The 27,682-nt window shown below is 43.9% G+C and overlaps 3 protein-coding genes across 5 annotated transcripts in view; all 3 read right to left on the minus strand.

Moving 5' to 3' along the window:
* Positions 1-3,179, minus strand: part of LOC117965134 (toll-like receptor 2) — an 11,762-nt gene extending 8,583 nt beyond the window's left edge. Inside the window, exon 1 of the mRNA XM_034910085.2 lies at positions 2,775-3,179. The gene's annotated coding sequence lies outside the window, so the exon portion shown is untranslated. The remainder of the gene's footprint in view (positions 1-2,774) is intronic.
* Positions 3,180-6,405: 3,226 nt separating this feature from the next.
* On the minus strand, positions 6,406-10,597 carry LOC117395625 (large ribosomal subunit protein bL9m). The gene is made up of 7 exons (XM_033994637.3): positions 10,282-10,597; positions 9,784-9,943; positions 8,941-9,065; positions 8,614-8,667; positions 8,313-8,414; positions 6,974-7,057; positions 6,406-6,657 (listed from the first exon to the last, which is right to left on the minus strand). Exons 1-7 carry the CDS (start codon positions 10,372-10,374, stop codon positions 6,505-6,507), a joined length of 771 nt encoding a protein of 256 aa, XP_033850528.3. The 5' UTR covers positions 10,375-10,597; the 3' UTR covers positions 6,406-6,504.
* A 701-nt stretch (positions 10,598-11,298) lies between these two features.
* Positions 11,299-26,167, minus strand: tdrkh (tudor and KH domain containing). 3 transcript variants are annotated; one of them, XM_059006012.1, is made up of 15 exons: positions 26,035-26,167; positions 24,494-24,648; positions 23,914-24,023; positions 23,157-23,352; positions 21,856-21,998; positions 21,021-21,294; positions 20,167-20,333; positions 19,198-19,370; positions 18,675-18,739; positions 17,496-17,647; positions 16,401-16,529; positions 15,665-15,722; positions 13,351-15,180; positions 13,042-13,111; positions 11,299-12,797 (listed from the first exon to the last, which is right to left on the minus strand). In XM_059006012.1, the coding sequence occupies exons 2-14, from the start codon at positions 24,618-24,620 to the stop codon at positions 13,056-13,058; spliced, it is 3,480 nt and encodes a 1,159-aa protein (XP_058861995.1). In that variant the 5' UTR covers positions 24,621-24,648; positions 26,035-26,167; the 3' UTR covers positions 11,299-12,797; positions 13,042-13,055. The 3 variants fall into 3 exon arrangements, with proteins under 3 accessions (XP_058861995.1, XP_058861994.1, XP_058861996.1); XM_059006011.1 differs by having other exon boundaries at positions 13,346-15,180; XM_059006013.1 differs by lacking the exon at positions 13,351-15,180 and having other exon boundaries at positions 11,304-12,797; positions 26,035-26,166.
* Between the last annotated feature and the right edge of the window lie 1,515 nt (positions 26,168-27,682).

Consider the following 27,682-nt stretch of genomic DNA (forward strand, 5'->3'; position numbering starts at 1 on the left):
GCGCTGGGTTTGAGAAGCAAGTGAACCAGACAAGTCTAGACTCTAGGAGTCAGGACTCCCAGTACTAACACATGACGTCTTGCGTGGTTTTTTAAGGTTTCAACAAAGCGGTGCCAGTCTCGCCTTCCCTGTAGCAACAGCCACGTGATTTAAACCCCAACTTGAAAAAAAAAAACGTCCTTTAGAAGAATAGTCGATATTGCCTGAAAAATGAAAACGAGTTTTTGATACGCTGATGACGTCATTCGGTCACGTCGATGACAATAACGCAGCTATGCTTGTGCATTCGCGATCGACGCTGATATTGACTCATCTTTTCCACATTCAAAGTGTTGGTTGCATGTAGCACCGTTCCTGTACAGAGCGTCTCTGTGTAATCTGATTCCATGTGTTTTATTTATTTGGGTTTTACTTTTCTATAGATTTCACCTTTATTTTTTTTTGACCACGTTTGTCTGCACAAGGAGATTTAACCCCTTAGGTGCAATGGGGTCTTCAAACAGCACCTGTAGAACTCCTCTGTTTGTATCCTGGGACACTATCACCCTTCATTTAAATGTGCTTTATTTTGCTCTTATCTGCCCCCTATTTTACTGCATTTAATCCTGTACTTCAGAATACTGTAATCTGCCAAGTGTTTAACCTGTAGTACTTTGTATTTAATCACATCCTGATGTAACTATCACTATTTAATCATATCCTGATGTAACTATCACTATTATCTGCTGTATTATTGAATTGTGGTTTGTCACACTTGTACTTTGCTTGAACAAAAGTTATTGTATTTCTTGCTCTTATTGTATTACTTGTATTGTAACACTTGAAATGTATTTGCTTACGATTGTAAGTCGCCCTGGATAAGGGCGTCTGCTAAGAAATAAATAATAATAATAATAATAATAATAATAATAATAATAATAATAATAATAATAATAATAATAATAATAATAATAATAATAATAATAATAATATTGTGGTCCAGTGGTTAAATAGTGTGGTCCAGTGGTTAAAGAAAAGGGCTTGTAACCAGGAGGTCCCCGGTTCAAATCCCACCCCAGCCACTGACTCACTGTGTGACCCTGAGCAAGTCACTTCACCTCCTTGTGCTCCGTCTTTCGGGTGAGACGTAGTTGTAAGTGACTCTGCAGCTGATGCATAGTTCACACACCCTAGTCTCTGTAAGTCGCCTTGGATAAAGGCGTCTGATAAATAAAATAATAATAATAATAATAATAATAATAATAATAATAATAATAATAATAATAATAATAATAATAATACTTCTAAAACTATATCCTTGTTCGTCTGTTCTGATTCTGAATTTTAGAGGGTCGCTTGCTTTTAAAAAGTGGTGTGACGTTTGCCCTGTTCTTGTAGATAACAGTCATTTCGATTTTAATGATTTCTTTCCACACGCATTTTGTAGAGATATCGTAAGGCTGATCCACGTTCGTGGCCAGTCTGTTACTAACATCATAAACAAACAGACTACACTGTCAAACAAAAACAAACATTTTTTACGGTAAAAAATATTTTAATATTTTTTAAATTATCGTAAAAAATAATGTACCTTTTAATAATACGGAAATATACAGTAGAATTCATCAACACAGCTACCAAACCATGTGAACCGCTTATTTTGTGATCGTTATGTTTCTCAATTATCATTTTCCAATTTGAAAAACCTTTTGCATCGGGAAACGTTTCTAAAGCACACAGTACTGTATACATCAACAGCAACTGCCCTATAGCACCGATTCCAGCAAAACCATCGCTGTTTAATTAGACAGCTACATATAAACGACTGCATCCTGAAATCCATTCACCGCTCCGGGGAGTGAAACTGGCGAGGGCCGGAGCGAGTCTCTGGTTACACAGTCTGTTTTATTGATTTAGGAAAAGTGAAGACTCTCCCTTCCCCCTAATCCGGCTGTGGCTGGAAAATGAGAAATCAATCAACCTTGTGAACCGCAATCCAGGGTATAATATCGCAAGATAAACCTGCTCCACTGAAACGGTATCGAACTGGTGAGAAACGCAAACGTGTGACACTTTCAATTGACAAAAACAAACACACCAACATAGCAAATATTGTTTTAAAGGACTGGGCAGCGATATGATGAAGATGAAAGACAGCCGAGCTTAAAAAACTGATGTCTCGCAAAACCGATTTGCAAGGCAAAAATGATCAACAGCAGACAGAGGCGTGGAAGATTTCAAAACACGGGCAATTTTGCTAAAAAAAAAACTTTCTAAGACAGTGCAAGTTCAAAAAACATTGTGGGTTAAAATCAGTTGAAAAACAAGCGCTACGTCAGATTTCCCTGGGCGTTTAAATCCGCGTTTTAAAATTTGAATAGTAAATTCAATTCAGCTCGTCATCAAGTACGGTTCAAACCACAACACGGTGCGTTTTGCATTGCTGTGCCGCGTCCTTGTGTTAGTCGCCAGATTGAAGGGCGTGCTGAGCACATTTTATTAAAAACAGTGAAAACTCATTTTCAGAGTGAAGGACGTTTCTGACTGACGAACAGCAGCCCTCCGGTCCCAAGCGCCTCGCACGATATAAAACGCGTTATATAAATCGAATTTATTGTTGGAAAACGATGAGGTTAAATACACAAAATAAATACATAAATAAATAAATAAATAAAGTCAAAAGTATGTGACAAATTAATAGCTCTATACGGGTTTGTGTAAAAACTTAGTTAAAATAAAATCTACCCTTATTTCAGTTTCAAGGCGAGATAACAGTTAAAACTCCCTTTACTTACCAACACAGCAATCGGCAGCTTTCAGTCCAGATTATATTTTCTCTTGGCGATTTTCAGTCGTTGGTTTTTTTTTGTTGTTTTTTTAAATTATTATTATTATTCAGATGAAACTATAAAACGTCGACACGGTCCGGATCTCATAGGGAGATTGCATACCTCTAACGCTCCGAGCCGGACACACTCCTGCAAAGACAGCATTGTTCTGGCGCACTTATTCTCCTAAGGAAGTGTTGCTAATGAAAAATGCCAAAGCAACAACACTGTCTTGGAGAAACTTGCAGCGGAGCCCCGTCAGAGGCGTTGCAATTCACTTTACACTCTCTATATATAGGGAAGATGAGTAACTCGCCGAGGAATGTGCGTGTGCAAGCTCGCCGTCTCTATACTGATGAAGAAGTCTACACACCTCACGTGGAGTTAGGAGGAGCGCTTTTAAAGGGGCAGGGAGAGACGTCTGGTTGTTGTTTAATAGTTTAGCCGATAGGTATAATACTCGGCCCCCTCTGATTCGAACGCATAACCGGTGTTGCGAAACACAAGTGTTTATAAAATATTCAATTCGGTAAAACGCGGGTTTGATAAATACAAATTTTAAAAAATGATAATTTCTAACCTTTTCTAAATCTGTTTTAATAATAATAATAATAATAATAATAATAATAATAATAATAATAATAATAATAGACAGCCAATTTTATTTCCATTAATGCCTCAAGCCTGCCCTGGACTGGAGGGAGCACCCTTTCTCTTAGGGGGGTGAGGGAGGGAGGGAGCAGTTCAGTCTCCGAGCCTCAAGCCTGCCCTGGACTGGAGGGAGCACCCTTTCTCTCAGGGGGTGAGGGAGAGAGGGAGGGAGCAGTTCAGTCTCAGTGCCTCAAGCCTGCCCTGGACTGGAGGGAGCACCCTTTCTCTTAGGGGTGGTGAGGGAGGGAGGGAGGGAGCAGTTCAGTCTCCGTGCCTCAAGCCTGCCCTGGACTGGAGGGATCCCCCTTTCTCTCAGGGGGGTGAGGGAGGGAGGGAGGGAGGGAGCAGTTCAGTCTCCGAGCCTCAAGCCTGCCCTGGACTGGAGGGAGCACCCTTTCTCTTAGGGAGGTGAGGGAGGGAGGGAGGGAGGGAGCAGTTCAGTCTCCGTGCCTCAAGCCTGCCCTTGACTGGAGGGAGCACCCTTCCTCTCAGGGGGGTGAGGAAGGGAGGATGGGAGGGAGGGAGCAGTTCAGTCGTAACTTGTTTATGTAGTAGAGATTTCAAAAGCGCCGTCCGGTTTTGAAAGAACTGACCCGACACACTGTCTCCGGAAGTACCGCTGTTCCTGACACTACTAGTATTCTGTATTTATTTTTAACTTAACAGGTTTCGCAACATGTTTTGGTAGCCCCAGTTTCGTTTAAGAGAAATCAGCGCGTTATTTCCGCTATTTTGGGTCGTTATTCACGTGTTTTCTAAATATTACCACTCCTTGTATCTCAAAACGTCTGCTCAGCACATTGAGAACACACACACGCACACGCACACGCACACGCACACGCACACACACACACACACACACACACACACACACACACACACACACACACACACACACACTTACAAACACACACACACACACACCAGGAAATATAACGGCCAGAGTCGGGACGCCAGTTATTTCACAATGATAGCCGTTGTGTTAAAGGTCAGGGGTCTAAATACCAGTTAAACTGGAAAAAATAAAACAAAACGGTATTTTATCATTGACTTTTCTTTTTAATTACGGTAAGAATTGGTTAATGTTCGTGTAAAATACTTTTTAAAATGATGTACCTTTAACAATACTGTAAATATACACTACAATACATCTACAAATAGTTGTATTAAATCGATATTTAGTTTAAATATGTTTTTTTTTCTTTTTTTAGTGTATCTTAACTAGCGTATGATAGAACCTCACAGTTATTGACACCACACTGAGGAACTGACCGCTCAACAGAACACCTCACTTTCAGACGAAATTAAAATGATCCGCCATGCTTACAACTATTATTATTATTATTATTACTATTATTATTAATAATAATGTATTTATCTAAGGTGACTCAGAGACTAGGGTGTGTGAACTATGCATCAGCTGCAGAGTCACTTACAACTACGTCTCACCCGAAAGACGGAGCACAAAGAGGTTAAGAGACTTGCTCAGAGTCACACACAGTGAGTCAATGAGTGAGCAAGCCACGATTTGAACCGGAGACTTCCTGGGGCCGTGTTTCAAAACTTTTAAAGCTTATGATATAACCTCATTTAACAAAACAAATAATATCGCGGTGATACGGATTAATACACAACTTCATTTATTTTTTATACAGTTTCAAAGCCCGCGGGTGCTCAGAGCAGGTGAGCGCATTTATTAAAACCATCGAACACTCATTTTCAGAGTTACACACTTACAAATAGCCTCGCCCCCAAAGTGTTTGTAAGTCTGAGGTTCTGCTGTATTAGTATTATTATTTTTATTTTGTTTAGATTCACTCCAGACCCTCATCTCTCCCTACACCCCCAACTCGACCTCTCCACTCCGCCTGCACTAGAAGACTGGCTCTACCTCCGCTACGCTCCCCTGCCTCCAGAGCCCGCTCCTTCTCCACCCTTGCTCCGCAGTGGTGGAACGACCTTCCTACAGATGTCAGGACTGCCCAGTCCCTGACCACATTCCAGCGCCTCCTCAAGACTCACCTCTTCAAACAGCACCTGTAGAACTCCTCTGTTTGTATCCTGGGACACTATCACCCTTCATTTAAATATGCTTTATTTTGCTCTTATCTGCCCCCTATTTTACTGCATTTAATCCTGTACTTCAGAATACTGTAATCTGCCAAGTGTTTAACCTGTAGTATTTTGTATTTAATCATTTCCTGATGTAACTATCACTATTTAATCATATCCTGATGTAACTATCACTATTATCTGCTGTATTATTGAATTGTGGTTTGTCACACTTGTACTTTACTTGAACAAAAGTTATTGTATTTCTTGCTCTTATTGTATTACTTGTATTGTAACACTTGAAATGTATTTGCTTACGATTGTAAGTCGCCCTGGATAAGGGCGTCTGCTAAGAAATAAATAATAATAATAACTTCATAACTAGTTTATTTTTCAATCACCACTTTAAAAACCAAGGCATCCCCAGGGAATAAGACTCCTGTTGCACAGCAGCGTCACCCATTCCAGGTTTTACTACCAGCTTGATGAGTGTGTCTAACTAACAAGCTCAGGTGTGTCTTAATATTAAACCAGGAATGGATCACACTGCTATGCAACGGGAGTCTTATTTCCTTCCCTGGCCCCTGTGGTCTCAATACAGCGGTCAAGTCTTATCAGTACAGCTAACCTACCCCCTAGCACAGCCGCGGTCATCTCCTGTTTCTTCCAATTAAAATCCATTTCCAATTCCTTCGAAGGAATCGGAATTGATATTTTAGAAACCTAACAATTGTCACGGTTGTTCAACCGCTTTCACTCGAAGCCAGTTTAATTGACTCGCCGACAGCGCCGTTGTGAGAAGCTCATTTTAACAGAACGCTGCCCCCTAGCGGACACAAGAAACACAACAACAAAAAACAGCATTTTCTTCAGTGAAAACAAAATAAGCGAAGAGTAAGGGTGGGGGGGCAGATTTAATAAAACGGGAGGGGATTTGAACGTTACAAAGAGTTACGAATAAATACGGCGCGCCGACGTCAGAGCGCCAGCCTGTTCACGAGTCTTCTTTCTCGGGATCGGCGGACTCTGTGTCCCAGGTTCCGGTTCCGGTTGGGTTCTGCTCCAGCCAGCGCTTGTACCTCCGGGTTTTGGGCTTCTCGAAGTTCACCACGGACATGGGGATGCGGACCGTGTCGATTCCGTTCACCTGGTTTAGGAGGAGACGCAAACATGGTTTAATTCATTCTTGCGCTCGTCAATTATTGCACTATTGCACACCTGCAACTTGAGCTTGTTATCTATACACACACACGCACGCACGCGCACGCGCACGCGCACGCGCACGCACGCACGCACGCACGCACGCACGCACGCACGCACGCACACACACACACACACACACACACACACACACACACACAACCTGGGGCTAATCAAGCTCCTAGCAAACCCTGGAATGGCTGAAAACGCTTTGCAACGGGAGTCTTATTTCCATCCTCAGAGCGACATCGGCGTTGACCTACCGTGACCTCGCACCAGTACTCCCCCCACCTCGTGATTGGCTCCTCTGGCAGGGTCAGGGCATGAAGCGGAACACAGACAGCCAGCTGGAAAGACAGACAGACAGACAGACAGACAGACAGACAGTCAGTCAGACTGCAGCTTCACCTGTCCCTTCTCTAAAGACCCTGGCACACCTCCACTCTCCTGACACCCTGACAGCAACGCGATGTATCCATTGCTGTTTAATTCATTCATTCATTCATTATTGGACTATTGCCCACGTTTAATGCTCCACCCCTCCTGCTCTGCGCTGGACTCGTCTGACCTCAGCACCACGTTACTGGATCCTCAGCTGATGCGCTATCCTTGCACTATTGCACTGCTAACATGTCACTGTAGATCTAACTTGCTGTGATCCTAACTGGCTGCATCCTAGTTCATATTGTATTCTAGTAGTGTTATTATTATACATAGCATCCTAGTTCATATTGTATTCTAGTAGTGTTATTATTATACATAGCATCCTAGTTCATATTGTATTCTAGTAGTGTTATTATTATACATAGCATCCTAGTTCATATTGGATTCTAGCAGTGTTATTATTATACATAGCATCCTAGTTCATATTGTATTCTAGTAGTGTTATTATTATACATAGCATCCTAGTTCATATTGTATTCTAGTAGTGTTATTATTATACAGAGCATCCTAGTTCATATTGTATTCTAGTAGTGTTATTATTATACATAGCATCCTAGTTCATATTGTATTCTAGTAGTGTTATTATTTGCACTTACTGTAAACTACACTGTATTTAAATATGAAGCTTGCGTTGTAACCCTGTGCTGCCCTGTAACACCTGTGTGAGTCGCCTGGGATAAAGAAGTCTGCAAAATAAATAATAATAATAATAATAATAATAATAACATTAACTAACTTAGTATAAAAATCATTTCTCTATAGTTTTTATTTTTTTTTACTCAGAATAGAAGCTGTATTTTACTGCGTTGTTTAGGCATTTGTAGTTTCACGCAATTAGAATACGTTACCGTGACGATATAGTTAAAGAGAAAATTTAAGTAAAAAAAATTAGCAGTAGACTTTAAATTCTATCTAAATGTTTAAACTTTAGCTTCCATCTCATTAGCGACTAATAAATATCACAGTTCTGACTTCACAATTAGCATCAGAGCCTACCCACTGAGTCAAGGTACAGGAGCTGGGTTACAATTGAACGAATCACTATCTTTAGGATATCCTTCAGTACACATATATAAGGGTGAGGCGCAGCACTTTACTGGAAATAAATAGACAGGCTTGTTTTTTTTTTTAAAATGGTTATCAATTCGATTCACAGACCTTTCTGAGCAGAGTCCGGCAAACGATGTCCTTGGTCAATTCATACTTGACGTTATTCTTCATCCCCACCTCCAGGTGGCACTGTTTCAAGAACGCCACCGTCTGGAAAGAAAAACACACAAGACGGTGTTCAGCAGCAACACGCGACTCCAACTGAAGTCAATTAAACTGGCTTCGAACGAAAGCAGTTGAACAGTCGTGACGCTTGTTAGGTCGCTCCAGCAGCGATTCCAATTCCTTCGCAGGAACTGATTTTAAAATGGAATTGAAAATAAAATGAATTGCCCCCAAATTCACTCACCAATTCTCCAGTCCTGGTCTGCACCCTCTCCTCTGGCTTCCCCTCTCTCAGCATCTGTTGACAGCATCAGAACAAGACCACTTCAGAACTCCAAAAATCCCCGTTGCACAGCTGCTGGATCCATTCCTGGTTTTGCAGCGAGTTTAATAATCAGACACCCCTGAGCTTGTTACCCATCCTAGAAGCTAATCAAGCTCCCAGCAAAACCTGGAGTGGATGAAACTGCTATGCAATAGGAGTCCCATTCCTGCTGTTGTCTCTGCGCTGCGGAAAGGTTTCGTTGCCCCTGGGACCCGAGTTTCTGGGAGGAAGTAGAAGCTCACTCACCCTCCTCTCCTCCTCGAAACGCTGCTTGTTTTCAGGGGAGGCGTAGACGGCCAGCCCCTCCGGGAGCAGCTTGTTCCTCCCGAGAGATTTCTTCACAGAGACCGTGTCCCCTCGACCGCCCAGCTCTGAGAGACACAAACACAGCATGGCAGAACCGCAGCAGCATCGCTCGCACGCACGCCTACAGCGCTGGATGAAAGATTCACAGTCCTTAGAACAGAGGTGCCTAAACACAGACCTGAAGGGCCACTCCACTCCAGGAGGTTTAGCAGGTAAAATGAGATCATGAATGGAAGTTTAATTAATAAGTTTAACCCTTGGGGTTGAGAGGCGATTAGGAGCGAGTAAATCCATTATTCCGTTAACGAGAAGCTGGTAAGATCAGTGATGGGAGTAAGACTCCTGTTGCACAGCGGTTGGATCCATTCCTGGTTTTACAGCGAGTTTAATAATAAGACACACCTGAGCTTGTTACCTATACTGGGGCTAATCAAGCTGGTAGTAAAACCTGGAATGGGTGACACTGCTGTGCAATAGGAGTCTTACTTCCAGCCCTGTAGCCCACAAAAACATTACTTATTACTTAATTTTCCCCCTTTCACACTTCTGTCATTAAGCAGATGCCTGTCCTTTCTCCACCTGTCTTTCATTTACAAGACGACACGGGTCTCAAACGTGCAGTTTCGAAAGAAACACGTGTTTTTAGCACACAGGTGTTTTGGGAAATCGACCTGAATATTTTAACTTCTGTTGAGGTTCTGTGTTGACGACTCTTTCTGGGGAGGCTCGTAAAATCTAGACTCAAGTGACTGGTTTCGTGTGGGACTGGCAGGTGTCACTCACTGGCCACGGTCTGTGTGAGAATGAGTTCCAGCTTCTCTCTGGGGCTGTGCTTGCTGTCCTCCACCAGCCGGTACACTCGGTGTCTCCGCGGGTGCAGCTTCGGGTCTCTGCCTTCCTGCGAGAGAGGAACCTGCCACCAGCGCTGCACCTTCACCGTGCCCTGCAGAGAGGGGAAGAGAGAGAGACAGACAGACTAACCATTACGTGGCGTCTACTGCCAGCAAAACTGACGGAACCACAGCACCTTAACACGGACTCTGCAAGATTTGTTTTCTGTTTTTTTTTTTTAAAGAAATTACGATTGCTAACTTAAGAAGTTAATATTTTAGCTCACTTTAATTTGTAATGTTTAGCTCCAGGGGCAGACGCGATCGCAGCAGACTTGGGAGTAGTTATCTTGTTGCACAGTCACATCTTTAAGACTAACGATAACAACACAACTGACCTGTGCACTCTGTAGCCTTTATAATTGCGATATAATCGTGCTCGTTGACTTACCCTGCATGCTGTGATTGAAAAGCTCTTCACATGCCCGGCAGACGCCTGGTTTAGTTCTCGTATTACCCCTTGAAAGACGCAACGACCCCACATCTCGCCGAACACGCTTGATTTCTCTCCCTGTCTAAGCGGGGTTTCGATGTGCCGACCCGGTCGTTCACAAGCCTGCGGTTCTGGTTTCAAACCAGCCCGGTTCAAACTCAGTTTCTGACACACACCAAGGGTGCACAGCAACTCTGCGACGGGGCTGGATCACACATGCGGAGGGACGCTGGGTTGAAAGGACCCCGCCACAACAGTGTGTCCTGAAAGGTGCCTGACAGAACTAACATATGTTCATTAAAGCAATCTAAGAGCAGTTTTCTACGAGTTAATTAGACAGTAACTAACCATTGAAATCGTTTTAAGATAACGTTTTTTTCTACGTGTCAGCCCTCCGTGTTTATTTGAACAGTTGTTTGTTTACAACATGGTAAATAAAATAAGTTAAAAAATATATATATATATTAATACAAATGAATGCTTACATAGCAATGCTACATTTATAGCGTTGCGGGCACTATTTTAGTTTATTGAGGCATGGAAACTGAACTGCTCTCTCCTTTCTTCACCTCCCTAAGAGAAAGGGTGCTCCCTCCAGTCCAGGGCAGGCTTCAGGCACAGAGACTGAACTGCTCCCTCCCTCCCTCCCTCACCCCCCCTAAGAGAAAGGGTGCTCCCTCCAGTCCAGGGCAGGCTTGAGGCACGGAGACTGAACTGCTCCCTCCCTCCCTCCCTCACCCCCCCTAAGAGAAAGGGTGCTCCCTCCAGTCCAGGGCAGGCTTGAGGCACAGAGACTGGTAGATCTAACTGGTATTGATTTAAACAAAAACAAAACAAAATGATTATGTTTTGCCTTACAGGGGACAGCACTGTATTTCTAGGCCTTAGACAAAAGTGTACAAAAGCTTGCAACGTTTTATTTAGGTTTCTATGTCTCAACTCCCCCCCCCCCCCAAAAAAAAAGACACCATAGTTTGTTTTATGTTTTAAATTTGAACATAAATATTTTATTCAATACATTATATATTTTTGAACACAAGAATATATATTTTTGTTAAATGTCAGGAACAGTATTTTAAATACACAAACAAGAGCAATGGGGAACCGATTCAGAGAACGAGGAACGGGTTATACAGGACAACGCGGGGAGGGCTCCAAAAGTCACGCGACAAAAGGCAATTTTCTTTCTTTTTACGGTAATTTTAAACACACGAGATGCAAGAGGTCAAAGCTCATCTGAGTCATGCAGACACGTTTGGAATAATAAAGAGGACAACTTGAGAAAATGCTGCCATAAAACTAACAATGTGTCTGTTGAGCCCCACCCTGTAAATTAATTTGATCAAATTAAATTATATACAATGCAAATGTATTATAACACCCCCAGATAGGTCATAGATATCCTTTATATATACCAACCTGCATGAAAACCTCTGGGTGTGAGAATTTCAATCTCCGCTCAGTAATCAGGGATATAGAAACATCTCTCCCTTTCATTGGCTGCAGTCTGTTCAACATCAATTGACCCGACCCGAAAATACATGAAAGAAGCCCGAGCAAACGATGGGTTAATTTCACAGCAGCGTTACCGGCTGTCCAGCTGAGGTCAAAGTGTTTGCATCCCCCTACAGAATGAACTAATGTTGCTTCATAGAGTCGAGTGAAACCTGCTCAATAATGTTAACATATTGAATTGCACACCTCTGCTTTGTATAGCTTTCCATATACTTAATGAAAAACTGACAATTGAAAAACGTGACATTTCAAAATCTAACATGAAATACTGTACTGCTATTATGGCTTCCGGTAGCAATAGCGCTTTATAATTTTTGGGATTACTTGATGTTAAATAAGATCTAAATTATGATCATGTAGTTTTTTTTTAAATTATTATTTAAATCCTAAAATTCTTGGTGATGCAAACCTTTTGGCCAGAGCTGTAAACTATGAAACTATTTGCTTTAGGCTGGAAGTGATTTTAAATGCACAGGAAAAAAAACAGGGCTGGGCCGTCCAGATGTAAAGGATTTTTTACAAGTATTTACTAAACTAGAAAAATAAATCACAACAATAACTGTGTAATAAACATCCGAGTAAAAAAAACACTTCGAGGAAAAAATCCACCCTCCCCTTTCATGCTGTGTCGATTAATCATACAATTATTAATTCCCATTAATGTTTGACCAAAAAAAAACAACACACAAGATTTTATAATACTGTCCGTTGGCACAAACCCGTATATTCCAAAATAAGACTCCTGTTGCACAGCAGTTTGATCCATTCCTGGTTTTACTGTGAGTTTAATCAGACACACCTGAGCTTGCCTATGCACACTGTGTGGGTGCAGCTGCTGTGCAATATGAGTCTCATTTCCACCCCTTTGGCTTCAGCATTAATACACTTTTAGCAGCAAGTTCAGCATCTCTGTTGTTGGCTGGTCCCTCTCCAGACAGCAGCTGATTTTCATCATGGTCCTAAAACAGAGAAAGTTTAAAAACGGAAGAAATTTCACACACAGGTTCCCAACCCACTTTCCCCTCCAACTAAAAAAGGTCTAATTAAAAGCAAATTCAGTTAAATTTAAGGGTTCAGTAATTGAGATCTAATTTGGAATGAAAACCAGCAGACACACACAGGGGGTCCCCCCAGGACTGGGCTTGGGAAACCCTGCGCTGCTGCGTTTGAAAAAATGAATTCAAATAAAAAATAAAACGCTACCTTGTTTCTGTGCCTCACACTGAGTCATCATCAAGGACATCGTCACCGCTCCCTGAAATTGAGGCCGCTTCTAAAAGAAAATAATAATAGTAATAATAATAATAATAATAAAACTAATAAAAGTAAAGGGTTTTTGGAAGCTGATTACTTGCTCTTCAGTTCTAGTTACACTGCCATAGACAATAATCCAAAAATAATCATTTCATAGAAACCCAGTGATCTGGCCAGTCTCCCACCCAACACCAGAGTGGATGACGCGTTTGTGTGAGTGAGTGAGCAAACGAGAGAGAGTGCCAGTGCTCACCACACCTGGATCGCCCCTCCAGAAGGTTTCGGTGCTACCAAATCTTTGCCGATCCTGGATAGCCAAGCTCATTCCCTCATCTTTGCCGAAAGGGGTAACAATCCGGTGCGAGTCTTCCGGTTTCAGTTCAGAGGCCGTCCCCAATTCTCTCGCTCCGCGATGGCCGCCGTCTTCTCTTTCCTGCGTTCGGTCGCTGGAGTCTCGCTCGTCCGAAGCGTTGTCAGAAGTGAACCCCAGCTCTCTCACGAGGTCGCCGTCTTCCTTTGCGAGGTCGGAGCTTCTCTGTTCTTCGTCGGGGTTTTCCTCACCAGCCCCCTCCCTCTCTCTCTCGGCTCCGGGGGTTTGAAACGTTTCGTCTTCGTTGACGGGATCCGCTAGTTTTTTCCCAGCGGGGTCAACAAGGGCCGTTCCAAAACGTCCCGCTCTGTCGAACCCGCCTCCTTTTCCATCCGCGAGGTCGTAGGTGTCACGCTGCCCCCGTGTGACGTCGCCCTCTTCTGGCAGGTCTATGACCTCACCGGTCCCGAACCCCATTGCGATATCAATCAGGTCTTCTTTCTCATCCTCCTCCTCCTTAGCACGGTCACGGGCGTCCTGTCCCTCAAACGGGACATCGCGACGGTCTTTCCCTTCGCCGTCAAACCTGTCCCCCTCACCATCGTCCTTCGTGAGGTCACAGACGTCCTCCTCCCTTGGCAGACGGAGCGTCGACTTCTTCTTTGTAAGCGTTTCCTTCCGAGAGACGGACTTGAAAAACCTCGCCTCCTCCTTTTCCTCCAGGAAATTCCTGTCCGGAGCTCCTGGGATTTCCCCGCTAGCGAGCTCCATCTCCCCGGAGGAGAGGAAGTCCAGTCTGGAGGCATCGTAGGTCTCGTCCCACTGAGAGACGCCAAGTTTCTGCTCCAGCAACGCCCTGGCTAGGAAGTCCAGGGCCTCTTCCTCCTCCTCCTCCTCCTCTCCTACTGCCCCCGAAGCCTCCCTGGTCACCTCCAACTCCCCCCGGCTCTCCTGCTCCTCCTCTCCCAGGCTCTCCTGCTCCTTCGGGCTCACACAGCTTGAGTCGATGAGGATCATGCTCTTCTCTGCCGAAACGGAAGCACTGCTGGGTGAGGAAGAAGAGGAAGAGGAGGAAAAAGAAGAAGACGATGACGACGACAGAGAAGAGGAATCCTCCGAGGTCGACGCGAAATAGAAACAACCCCTGGGGGAGTAGAGGCTGCTGTCGCCCGTGAAGGAGGCCCCGCTCAAGGGGGACCCCGATGCGGTTTCCGGGGCGGAGCTGGTGGATCCCGAGCGGCTGGAACCGGCGAAGACTTCGTCGGATAGGGTCACCGACCCCAGCCGGGACGTCACAAGCTCCACGGGGGAGAGGAGGGGCTCCATTTCGCTGTCCGGTTTCTCTCCTAGGCAGGGCGGTGGTGGTAGTGATCTGTCTGGGGCGCGGTCGCTCGCTGCTGCTGCTGCTGCTGCTGCTGCTGCCTGCCTGTCTTTAAGGGTCTTGCCTGCAGCGGTAGGCGTGGAAGTTGCGTTGCCTACGGTTGCTTCGCAGGGCGGCAGGCTTGCCGAACGCAGCTCAGTTTCGGCGGGGGAGGAACTGAAAGATGTTGGCTGGATCCCTGCGTTCAAGTCGGGGGACAGAAGCTCTCCCGAGACGTCTGTGAGCTCGCCGGCGGAGACAGAGAAGCAGCCCGCAGAGTCCAGGCTGCAGGGGGAGGAGGGGGGGCGGAGGAGGAGGGGGGAGACCGGACGCTCCACGTCGCAGCGCATCACCTCCGCGGGGTCCCCTCCGCGCTGCAGCCCCAACCGTTCCGACACCCAGCCTCGCTCCGGAACGCCTTGACAGAAGCGGCTCATTAATAAACATGCAAATGCCAGGAATTTAAATAAGACACCCACCTAGTTATATAGAAAACACACACACACACACACACACACGTATTTATGTTTCAGTACAAAAGCCTACTCCGTTTTAAGTTAAGTTACCTCGTGCTAAAGCAACAATACCAGCAGACAGTCGGAACTAGCTTTGGTGTTTGAATTTGATGCCCCACATGTCTTGAACCAAACTGGTTTTGCCTTTCATATAATCCAGGGGTGTCCAATCAATCCCGATCCTGGTGGGCGATTCCACTCCAGGTTTTTGTTTAACAGGTAAAATGAGATCATGACAGACTTCAGGGTCTGGATGGAGGTTTTCATTGGTTGAGAACAGGGTTGGAACAAAGACCAGAACTGGAAGGGCTGGCTTTTGACAGCCCTGTTTTAAAATCGGATGATAATCCCTTCAGGTATAAAAGGTTTTACAAAAGAAGTCGTTACCTGAGGCCAGGCTGAGGCAGGACAAACTCAGCTCCGAGGTTGCTCCTGTGACATCATCCTAAACAAACAAACAAATAAAAAAACATAAGAAAAGGTTTGGGAACAAGAAAAAAGGCCGTTCAGCCCACCAAGGCTTGTCCCTGGTTAGCACCATTCTTTAAAAGCACAGAATATCTCGCTCTCTCGCTCTCTGTCTCTCGCTCGCTCACTCTCTGTCTCTCGCTCGCTCACTCTCTGTCTCTCTGTAGAAAAGTTTTTCTACCTTCTGTTTTAAACTCTACTCGGCTTCCATTTCACACCCTCTTGTTCTCTCTGTGCTCAATCTGAAGTCGTGTCTCGGGTTGACTTTACCTAGACAAGATTCAATTCTCCTGAGCCGAACTGGAAGCTGGCATCTCCTTCACGCCAACGCCAGTACGACACACACATATTGTAAACAACCAGGAGGCCTTGCTGGTCCAGTAGTTCAAGAACGGGGCTTGATACCAGGAGGTCCCGGGTTCAAATCCCAGCTCAGCCACTGACTCACTGTGACCCTGAGCAAGTCACTGAACCTCCTTGTGCTCCGTCCTTCGGATGAGACGTCAAACAAACGAGGTCCTATTGGAAGCGACTCTGCAGCAGCAGCAGTTGTTGATGATGCAGAGTTCACCCCCTAGTCTAAGTCGCTTTGGATAAAAGCCTCTGCTAAATGACCAAGTAATAATAATAATAATAATAATAATAATAATCTCACCAGCATCTTCTGCAGTGACACTGGGTTGGAGTCACCCTTCTCCGTTGGGCCGGTCCCATCTCCGGCACCTTTTTTCTGGTTCCGGACGGCATGGCCCAATCGGATCAGTTCTTCGCCGATGTCCAGGTTCTGGGGGAGAAGAACACGGGGTGGTGGGGGTGAACCGGACCGCTCTGAACTGAACTAGGGGAGGAGGGCAGCTATGAGAGTCAGGGTCAGGGTTAGAGAGGTGCGGGAGAGGCAGAGAGACAGCAGTAGAGGCTTTTTTTTTTTTACCCAAATTTCACACGAACTTTAGGAACTGAGAAACTTAGAACAGCCTGAGATCTTATAGATACCACTAGAGGTATGTATTAAGAGGATTTGGGATTTTGCTAAGGACAGCATTATAAACAATCACATACCAACTTACTAAAAGTCAAATCTGTGGATCACGGAATTCCTTGGAAATTGCGGAATCTCCCGCGGAATTCACAGATTCACACATTCTGCGGCTGCATCGTCACATCATAACGATCACAGACTGACCTGAGATCCAGAACTTAGCTGTTCGCTTCTAGTTTTGTTAAAAAATCGACAGATGTTTTGTCTCCTTCAAAAAAGTAGGAGTCGATTAAAAAGACTGGAGTCGAGGCTTTGAAAACGTCTCGTTGTGAGGCGATGTTTTTGTTTGACAAAGATTTCACTGACAAAAAACGCTCTCTATATCAAACTGAAAGTACTACCGGAAGGAAGCCATAATAGTAGTACAGTAATATTCAGATTTCAAAATATCACATTTTTAAAATGTCACGTGTTTCGTTAAGCATATGGAAAACTACAAAGCGGTGGTGTGCAATTCAATATGTTAACATTATCCAGCACTTTATGAAGCAAAATTACTTAATTCACTGTTGGCCGCTGCTGTAGCGTGACAGATAACTACACAGTGATTAAAAGGGCCTGCATTTTGAACGAAGACCCCACCCCCCCACCCAACCCCACCCCCCCAAGAAAATCCTTCAACAGCTCATGCAATCAGAGCGTAAGCCAATTCCCAGGCTGCCACTGGTCATTCGACCAGGGACAGAAGCTGAAGGACCGAGCTTGGCTCACCTTCCCGTTGCTGTGGTCGTACAGCCGGACGTTGGGCCACGTGGTCATGCCGGTCTGGAAGTAGCTGCACAGTTTGGCCAGGAGGGGCTTCCACTCCGCACAGTAGGTCAGCCGGTCAAACTCATCGAGAGCTTCCTCGGTCCAGGCCTCGGCTGAAAACGAAGAGACACGCGCTGGCTGTTACTCTCCTTACTGCGTCATCGCAGATCAGCAAGGCTTCCGTTTGTCTGTCCCCCACTGTCCATCCGTCCATCACCGTCCCCCCACCCCAGACTTTTCTACTCTCCTTTAAGAATTCAAACTGATCCCTGGTAAGCCTGTCGTGTCTCTCAAAATCGCACACCGAGAAATGCGTTAATATTTAAATTTACGGGTTTCTGTGACACAACTAAATGGGCTTTTTTAAAAAAAAAATTCATCCAAGCCTTTCATTTTTCAATCGACAAGCAGAAACATGCAAACGAGATCGCGGCGCGTTAATAAGAGACTCATCTGTATTAAAAAGCGATCACGAAAAGTATTTAAACGCCGGGCAGGGCTGTATCACTGACTGCGTTTACATGAATAAAGAGGATTCGCTTCTGCTTTGAAATGAAAAAGTAAGACAGCCTGTTCAGGTGGGTCATTTCAATGATGTAACAGAACGGGGGGGGAGCTCTGAAGCTTGGTACTGGCTGCAGGACCAGCGTTGGGTGTTTAACTCTGTAACAGAGTCTGTAAAGAGAGTCCGAGTGTCCACTGATCACAGAATTAATTCTACGGCAAACCATCTTTGTAGCCTCTCTAATTGTCAACGATGACGTAAGCACCAACGTGATTGGCTCTAGGCTGTCATGTGACGCACCTCGTTGTGATCAGGATGGGGGGCAATTGCCAATTCCAATTCCGACAGGTCGCTGATCAATTTCAACAATGAAACTGGCTCCGAATGAAAGAAGCAGTCAATCAATCAATCTCAACGATTCTTAACGTCTCTCGAATATCAATTCCTTCTAAGTTAATTTTATAAGGAATTGGAAAAAAAACCAGGAATCGACTCCCATCTCCGCTTGCGATTGGGTGAGGATCAAAAAAAATAAAAGACAAACTCTCAAGGAGGCGGGACAGAAGAGAAGCTGAGTTTCTATACCCGGCAACGCCATCTAACATGCAGCTGCTTTAGGAGAGCTTTCCACTCACCGGCTGGGCAGATTCCAGCCAGGCTGCATTCGATGGCTTGGAACGGCAAGCTTAAAAAGTCACTCCTGAAAGAAAATAAATAAATAAATAATTAATTCTCATAGTTCAACACAAAAAACTGTTTTTCAAATTTCTAAAAATTAAAAAAAAAAGGTTTAAGGAGAATTGTAAAAAATTTGATCTTTTTAAACATTTAGTGTTTCAAACTGTAAGCTATATACACCCCCAGCAGAGATGCTGCAGGACAGGGAGGCTGTGTGGTCCAGTGGTTAAAGAAAAGGGCTTGTAACCAGGAGGTCCCCGGTTCAAATCCCACCTCAGCCACTGACTCATTGTGTGACCCTGAGCAAGTCACTTAACCTCCTTGTGCTCCGTCTTTCGGCTGAGATGTAGTTGTAAGTGACTCTGCAGCTGATGCATAGTTCACACACCCTAGTCTCTGTAAGTCGCCTTGGATAAAGGCGTCTGCTAAATAAACTAATAATAATAATCCCATTCCCACTCCCCCCTCGCCCCTCCCCACCTGAGGGAGTGGATCCTGCCGGGAGGGATCTCCCCATTATCCCCGAAATCCACGTAGTAGACGTCGACATTCCCGTTGTCCAGGAACCCCAGGACCCTCGCTCTGTGCCAGGATCCCTCCTGCCTGTAAGGGGCGGCTACGATATCGCCTGCCACGACGTTCAGTACCTCCTCCTGGGATGAACACAAATAACACGGCCGTGCGGATTTGAAAAGCAAGACCAGCTGTCCTTCCTTCATCTTTACAATCGAGTACCAAATCAACGTGATTGTTCGTGCGTTTGAAATCCGAGGTGCGGACATTTTTCACTTCCGTACAAATTTCAGACCATATAAAATCTACAGCTCTGGCCAAGAGTTTTGCATCACCTAGAATTTTAGGATTGAGACTGTAAATCGAAATAAATGACATCGCAAAAGTCTACCAGAGGGAAGCCATAACAGCAGTACAGGATTTCAAAATGTCACATTTTTCCACTTGTCAGTTTTTCGTTAAGAATGTGGGAAAACTATACAAAGCGTTGGTATGCAATTCAATATGTTAATGTGACATTATTCAGCAGGTTTCATTGCACTTTATGAAGCTATAGTTCATTCTATAGGGGGATGCAAAACTGTTGGCAACAGCTGTGCATGTATCTATATTACACACACATTTGTATTTAAATTTCGGTACAAAAGCCTACTTAAAACGAGTTCCTTTGGAGTTTTGTAAAGTTACCTTGTGCTAAAACATTACCAGAATCAATTTCAATGCTTTCAACTGACCAGAGTTCATTAGCTTCGGATGAGATTTAAAAAAACAAGCTCCTATTGGAAGTGACTCTGCAGCAGCAGCAGCAGCAGTTGTTGATGATGCATAGTTCACCCCCTTAGTCTCTGTAAATCGCTTTGGATAAAAAATAAGCGTCTGCTGAATGACTAAGTAATGCTAATCAAGGCCCATTCACAGTTTCACAGAGAGGGTTACCGTCTGGCCCGAGCTGGAGTAGAAGCGGCTCATCTCTCCAGTCAGCTGGTCCAGGTGCAAGGAACGCACCCCCAGGATCTGAATCCAGAAGTGTCCGGGATTCTCGCACGCAGAGACGTACACTTCCAGGTGCTCATCCGGAGAGAAACTGAGATCCGGACTGGGAACTGTGGGGGTGTGGGGGAAGAGGGTCCCAATTGAGAACTGGGAGAGCTACAGCAGAAGATCTTCAAATCAGACACACCTGAATCTGATATGAAATACAACGGCTATGCCAGCGATGGAAATAAGACTCCCGTTGCATAGCAGTGTGATCCATTCCTGGTTTCACTAGGAGTTTAATAATAAGACACACCTGAGCTTGTTACCTAGACACTGTGGGGAGTACAGGTGCGAGGTCGTGGTAGGTCAACTATGATGTTACTGAGGGATGGCAATACGACTCCTAATGGCCAGCAGTGTCACCCATTCCAGGTTTTACTATGAGCTTGATCAGCCCCAGTGTGTCTAGGCAACAAGCTCAGGTGTGTCTTATTATTAAACTCCTAGGGAAACCAGGAATGGATCACACTGCTATGCAACAGGAGTCTTATTTCCATCAGTAAGACTTAACCCAATTCCATGTCCCATTCATTTTTAAATTCAATTCCTTCCAAGAAAATGCAATTTATATTTTAAAGACATAATTGTCACAACAGTTCAACTGCTTTCATTCAAAGTCAGTTTAATTGACTCACAAACAGCGGCTTCACAACAAAAATTCTTGAACTCTGAACAGCCGGCAAGACAATCTTTCTAAGTTAGAAAGTTTTGAAGTTATACTTTTTTTTTTTTCCCCCTCATAGTTTACTTGCTTTCGAATTTGGCGATGTCCTGGGGTGACTCTAGCTGGTCTGTCTGGTCCTGATCATCCTGTTCCGTGGTTCTCTGGTCTTCCTGCACGGACTCGGGTGTCCTGGCTGAGGAGGGGGTCCCGTTCCCCAGCACAGCCCCCGCGTCTCCCTCCCTCTCCCCCTGTCTCTGCCCCTGCCCCAGAGACGGCTGCTTCCTCTGCTGCCTCTTGGCTGTTGACTGGAAAATCTTCTTCCGGAAGACTTCCTCTTCGATAACTTTCTCCATGATCAGCTCCTACAGAACGAAACTGTGTTAACTCGGGGGCATTCACTCTCCGTTAGTTTTTCAAACTGAGTTGCAGGTTTGGTTAGTTTTGGAAGCACGTGTGTGTGTGTGTGTGTGTGTGAACGATCCAAATCGACTCTGTCCCTTTTCAGAGTTCGTTTTTAAAATCGAAACCGAACAGAGTCCTTCTCAAGAGGCGGTCTCAGTCCGTTTGGGGCAAAAGGACCGAGTTTGGTTCTGTGTTTCAGTGCAATGTGAAAAGTATAAAGTCAGACAGTTCAGAAGAGTCCTTTTGCAGTCAGCCAGTTAGTTTCCAAGTGAACTCAATTCGGTTAGCTTAGAAACCAACAGTAAGCTTTTTATCTTTGATTTTCAAATTTTACAATTAAACTATAGAAGTTTATTACTATTGCAATTTTATAAAACTTTTATAATTGGACTTAATTTAAATATGAAGCTTGCATTGTAACCCTGCGCTGCCCTGTAACACCTGTGTGAGTCGCCTGGGATAAAGGCGTCTGACAAATACAAAAATCAATAAATGCCATTTAAAAAAACACTCTGACCCACCTTGGCAGTCTCCACCTCTTTCCTGGTCCCCGTGATGGTTATCAACCCCTTCTCTCCCAGGCTGTGGCTCCTCTTCTCTCCAGAGCAGTTTACGCGGGCCCCAGAGTTTAGACAGAGTGTTTTGATGGACTCTCCCCTTCGACCTTCAATAATAAAAGGTTAGGTGTGTTAAGAGATACCTGCAGCTCTGGCCAAAAGTTTCGCCTCTATAGAATTAACTAATTTAGCTTCATAAAGTCAAATGAAACCTGCTGGAATAACGTTTTGAATTACACACTGTTTACTTAACAGAGAAACTGACACCAAATTGAAAAACGTGACATTTCGAAATCTAACATGAAACACTTTTTTTTGGTGATTATCGTCTTGTAGTTTATTTGATTGCATGATGTTAAAAGAAAGATCTAAATTATATTCATATGTTTTTTTTTTGTTTGTTTTTTTAAATCATGTGTCTATAGAGCAACAGGGATGGAAATAAGGCTCCCGTTTCACAGCGGTTTGATCCATTCCTAGTTTTACTAAGAGTTTAATAAAACACACCTGAGCTTGTTAGCTAGACACACTGGGGCTGATCAAGCTCATAGTAAAACCTGGAATGGGTGACACTGCTGTGCATTAGGAGTCTGATTCCCATCCATGTTTGTATGTATGTATATATGGAAATAAGACTCCTGTTGCATAGCAGTTTCACCCATTACAGGTTTTAATATATGCTTGATTAGCCACAGTGTGTACAGGTAACAAGCTCAGGTGTCTCTTATTAAACTCATATCATCTGTCACTGTACATATAAATTGTAATCCTAAATTGTTGCCTCCTAGTTCATATTGTATTCTAGCAGTGTTATTATTATACAGAGCATCCTAGTTCATATTGTATTCTAGTAGTGTTATTATTATACAGAGCATCCTAGTTCATATTGTATTCTAGTAGTGTTATTATTATACATAGCATCCTAGTTCATATTGGATTCTAGTAGTGTTATTATTATACACAGCATCCTAGTTCATATTGTATTCTAGTAGTGTTATTATTATACATAGCATCCTAGTTCATATTGGATTCTAGTAGTGTTATTATTATACACAGCATCCTAGTTCATATTGTATTCTAGTAGTGTTATTATTATACATAGCATCCTAGTTCATATTGTATTCTAGTAGTGTTATTATTTGCATTTGCTGTAAACTACACTGTATTTAAATATGAAGCTTGCACTGTAACCCTGCGCTGCCCTGTAACACCTGTGTGAGTCGCCCCCAAATAAACGGCCAAAACGTTGACCCCCACCCCCTTACCTATGATACGCCCCACTGCAGCCTTGGGCACCTCCATCTTCACGGTGACCTGCTGGTTTTCGGACACCAGCCTGGCGATGGAGACCCGAGCTCGGCTCACCTGCTCCGGGGAGCCCAGGAGGAGGAAGGTCCTGGAGGTCCGGTCCTCCTCCTCCTCCTCCTCGATCTCAACCCGAGCCCCGCTCTGCTGCTGCAGCTGATCAGAGACAAGAACAGCAGCACACAGTCACTCGGGTACGAGAGGAGGCACAGCGTGCGAGGGAGTGGGGAGGGGAGGGGAGGGGAGGGGAGGGGTCTATTCGTACACCAGATTACAGGGCAGCAGTGTGGAGTCGTGGTTAGGGCTCTGGACTCTTGACCGGAGGGTCGTGGGTTCAATCCCAGATCGGGGGGACACTGCTGCTGTACCCTTGAGCAAGGTACTTTACCTAGATTGCTCCAGTAAAAACCCAACTGTATAAATGGGTAATTGTATGTAAAAATAATGTGATATCTTGTAACAATTGTAAGTGGCCCTGGATAAGAGCGTCTTAATTAATTAATTAATTAATTAATTAATTAATTAATTAATTAATTAATAATAAATGCAATGGATTTTCATTATGCTAATGGCTTGCCATTTTTTTAATCCGACATCGTTCTGCACTCTCCGTAGCCATAGCGCTAGCTCGGACTCTGAACTGGACAGATGTTCCACACATGCTCGGGGAAGGCGGACAGCAGATTCGAACCCCAATCCATCTCGTTTTGACAATACCTGCTTCAGGAAAGACCCTTTCCGTCGGGCGATGGACCGGAGCGCGTCCGCCGGGATTGTAACCCTGGATCCCGTGGAGTCTTCCCCAAAGTCTCCGACGCGCTTCTCTCCTACAAAAAGAGTTTAAAAACACACGACACAGTTAAAAGGACTGCAAAGCGAATCATTAATAAAACACATTCAGCAGCGGTGCTGTTAACAGTATCTCATCTTCATAGGAGCGCTAAAACAGGGTTCAGTTCCCTTTCAATCAGTTGCAAAACCTCACAGTTATTTCCACTCCTGAATTGGAACGGCAAAACTGGAACTGACCTCCAACCCTGGTTGATAAATTCATGCAGCATGAAATTTGATTACAAGTCTTACCTAGGACGGTGAAAGAAACTTAATACAGAGATGGAAATAAGACTCCTGTTGCATAGCAGTGTGATCCATTCCTGGTTTCACTAGGAGTTTAATAATAAGACACACCTGAGCTTGTTACCTAGACACACTGGGGCTGATCAAGCTGGTAGTAAAACCTGGAAAGGGTGACACTGCTGTGCAATGGGAGTCTCATTCGCAGCCCTGCTGTCTGTACCTGTGCTGCCCTTGTATCGGTGGTACAGTATGTATCCGATGGTGGCGCTGGCAGGGACCCCCAGGGCCAGAGCCACCTTCTGCCCCGTGGTCAGGCTGTGCCACGAGGCCTCGCCCACGGCTGACATCTTCCTCAACACCCTGGCAAGGTGGGACCTACAGCAGGAAATCAACAAGACTTAACACAGGGGGGGGGTCCCAGGGGTGTGGCAGTGAAGCCAGGGGTGCAAATAATAACACTACTATAAATAATAACAATAACTAAAAATAATAACACTACTAGAATCCAATCTGAACTAGGATGCTATGTATAATAATAACACTGCTAGAATACAATATGAACTAGGATGCTATGTATAATAATAACACTACTAGAATCCAATATGAACTAGGATGCTATGTATAATAATAACACTACTAGAATACAATATGAACTAGGATGCTATGTATAATAATAACACTACTAGAATCCAATATGAACTAGGATGCTATGTATAATAATAACACTACTAGAATACAATATGAACTAGGATGCTGTGTATAATAATAACACTACTAGAATACAATATGAACTAGGATGCTATGTATAATAATAACACTACTAGAATACAATATGAACTAGGATGCTCTGTATAATAATAACACTACTAGAATACAATATGAACTAGGATGCTGTGTATAATAATAACACTACTAGAATACAATATGAACTAGGATGCTCTGTATAATAATAACACTACTAGAATAAAATATGAACTAGGATGCAGCCAGTTAGGATCACAGCAAGTTATATCTACAGTGACATGTTAGCAGTGCGATAGTGCAAGGATAGCGCATCAGCTGAGGATCCATAGTCAAGACAGGATGATGCAGTTTGACACAGAGAATGCGTCAGGTCCGAACGTGAGGGCGCAGGCAGGTTACGCAACAAGTGTGTGCTACACACGACAGGTCTTTGCAATCTGATTTCACACTTAATACAGTAGCAAGCCTAGTTTAACATTCAGCTGTATGTGGTCCAGGGTTTGAGGGCGGCAGTTTCCGTTAGTTCAATTAACTTTTTTTTTTTTAAATCTCATTACAGGATTCCTTAAAAAAAAAATCCCTTTGGCAATTGGAATTGAAAAAAATAAGTAATTTAACTTTTTGTATCCGAATGATAAACTACACGTTATAGACATTTTCAATCGTTTTAGGAGGTGGCGTGTGTGTTTTTGGTTTCGTTTTGTTTTGCTTACAGACGCAATTGTTATATAAATTGCACTTATAAGTCGGACCACAGACGGACAGCGTGCAATAAAACAATTTCTGTACAGTATACTAGCCTCAAAATTGCGTGGCGTTTTACTTTCGCGATTACGATGCACAGAGAAAGGCGACAATGTTGTAAAATTATAATTAATTCAACAATATCGGCGTGACCTTGCCGGGCATGATGTAAACACATTGACAGCACATGACGTCGCCTCCGGAGTGTACATGTTTAATATCGTGCCGTTAAACTATCATAAAAATTAACACAGACACCCTTAAAATCCTCACCTGTTCCGCTATCCTTTTTATTTAATTTCGTGTTTTTAAAAACGCCAGCCCGCTCCGTGTGGGTGCGCCCTCTCTCTCTCATCCGCGACCCCCGCTCCGCCCCCACCAATCATATTCGACACGCGTCGTCCAACAGCCAATCGGCGTCAAACAGGGAGACCCTTTGGTCCAATCATGCGCCGAGAACCGTTGTGCTCAACCCGATCGGGGAGCCAACCCTCCCCACACACCTGTCTGTTACTCCTGGCCAATCAGAGAAGCGTTCTCGTCTGTACCGTTAGCTCGGCTTCCATCCCATCCAATAGCAAGGCGAGGCATTTTCAACCAATGACAGGGGCCGACCGGTTTCTGATTTGGCCAATCGTGGCGATTCTGGACTCTAATGATTAAAAATTAATTCGGTACTTCGTGGGTTAACAGCGTCGCTTTACGTAAAGGTGCAGCGGCTGCCAACTGTCCCGATATTTCCATGACAAAAAAATAAATAAAAAATGCTATTTCAATACATGCATTAGTATGCTGTACCAAAGCCAGAGTCTCTGTCCTTCTGCCTTACTTTACAAGGCTGTGACTTGAACTTGAATTGCAGTGTGAGGAAATCGTATGTAAAATAAAAACACCCATTACCAGTTCAGACTGCGCTTGTAGATCTCTGGATCCTCCCCTCCTGCTCTGCGCTGGACTCGCCTGACCTCAGCACCACGTTACTGGATCCTCAGCTGATGCGCTATCCTTGCACTATTGCACTGCTAACATGTCACTGTAGATATAACTTGCTGTGATCCTAACTGGCTGCATGTTATTGTACAGTAGTGTAAACCGTACTGTATAAATCTTACATTTGTGTACACACACAGAGAGAGAGAGAGAGAGAGAGAGAGAGAGAGAGAGAGAGAGAGAGAGAGAGAACACACGCACACACACACACAGACACACACACAGAGGATACACACACACAGAGGACGCACACACACACAGGACGCACACACACACACAGACAGAGGACACACACACACACACAGACAGAGGACACACACACACACAGACAGACAGACACACAGAGAGACGACACATACACACAGACGAGAGAGAGAGAGAGAGAGAGAGAGAGAGAGAGAGAGAGAGAGAGAGAGAGAGAGAGAGAGAGAGAGAGAGAGAGACGACACATTATCTTACGTTTTCAGACTTTATTTATGTATACAAACTTGGCTTTCTTCAGTAATTTGGAATACAATTGAGTACACTATGTTATTATTATCAATACATACTTTATACAGAAGAAAATGCATGAAGCGTGTTTAGCTATCTATAACCTTATCACAAGCTTTGGGCAGATTTCCAGTCTCTTCCACTCTCCAGACTGGACGGCTGTAACTCTCTTTGCTGGTCTCTCTGCAGAGTCCAAGGTTAACTGTTATATATATATACATATATATATATATATATATATATATATATATATATATATATATATATATATATATATATATATATATATATATATATTAGTTGTCTATCATATATCCGTCTCTCTGCGTCTTTATTTGTGATAAACACATTATTATTATTATTATTATTATTATTATTATTATTATTATTATTAATGTACAGCTGTGAGCATCTTCACCTCCTTCCAGCTCTCTCGCCT

The sequence above is a fragment of the Acipenser ruthenus genome, chromosome 32 (genome assembly GCF_902713425.1).
Source record: "Acipenser ruthenus chromosome 32, fAciRut3.2 maternal haplotype, whole genome shotgun sequence".
Lineage (NCBI taxonomy): Eukaryota > Metazoa > Chordata > Actinopteri > Acipenseriformes > Acipenseridae > Acipenser > Acipenser ruthenus.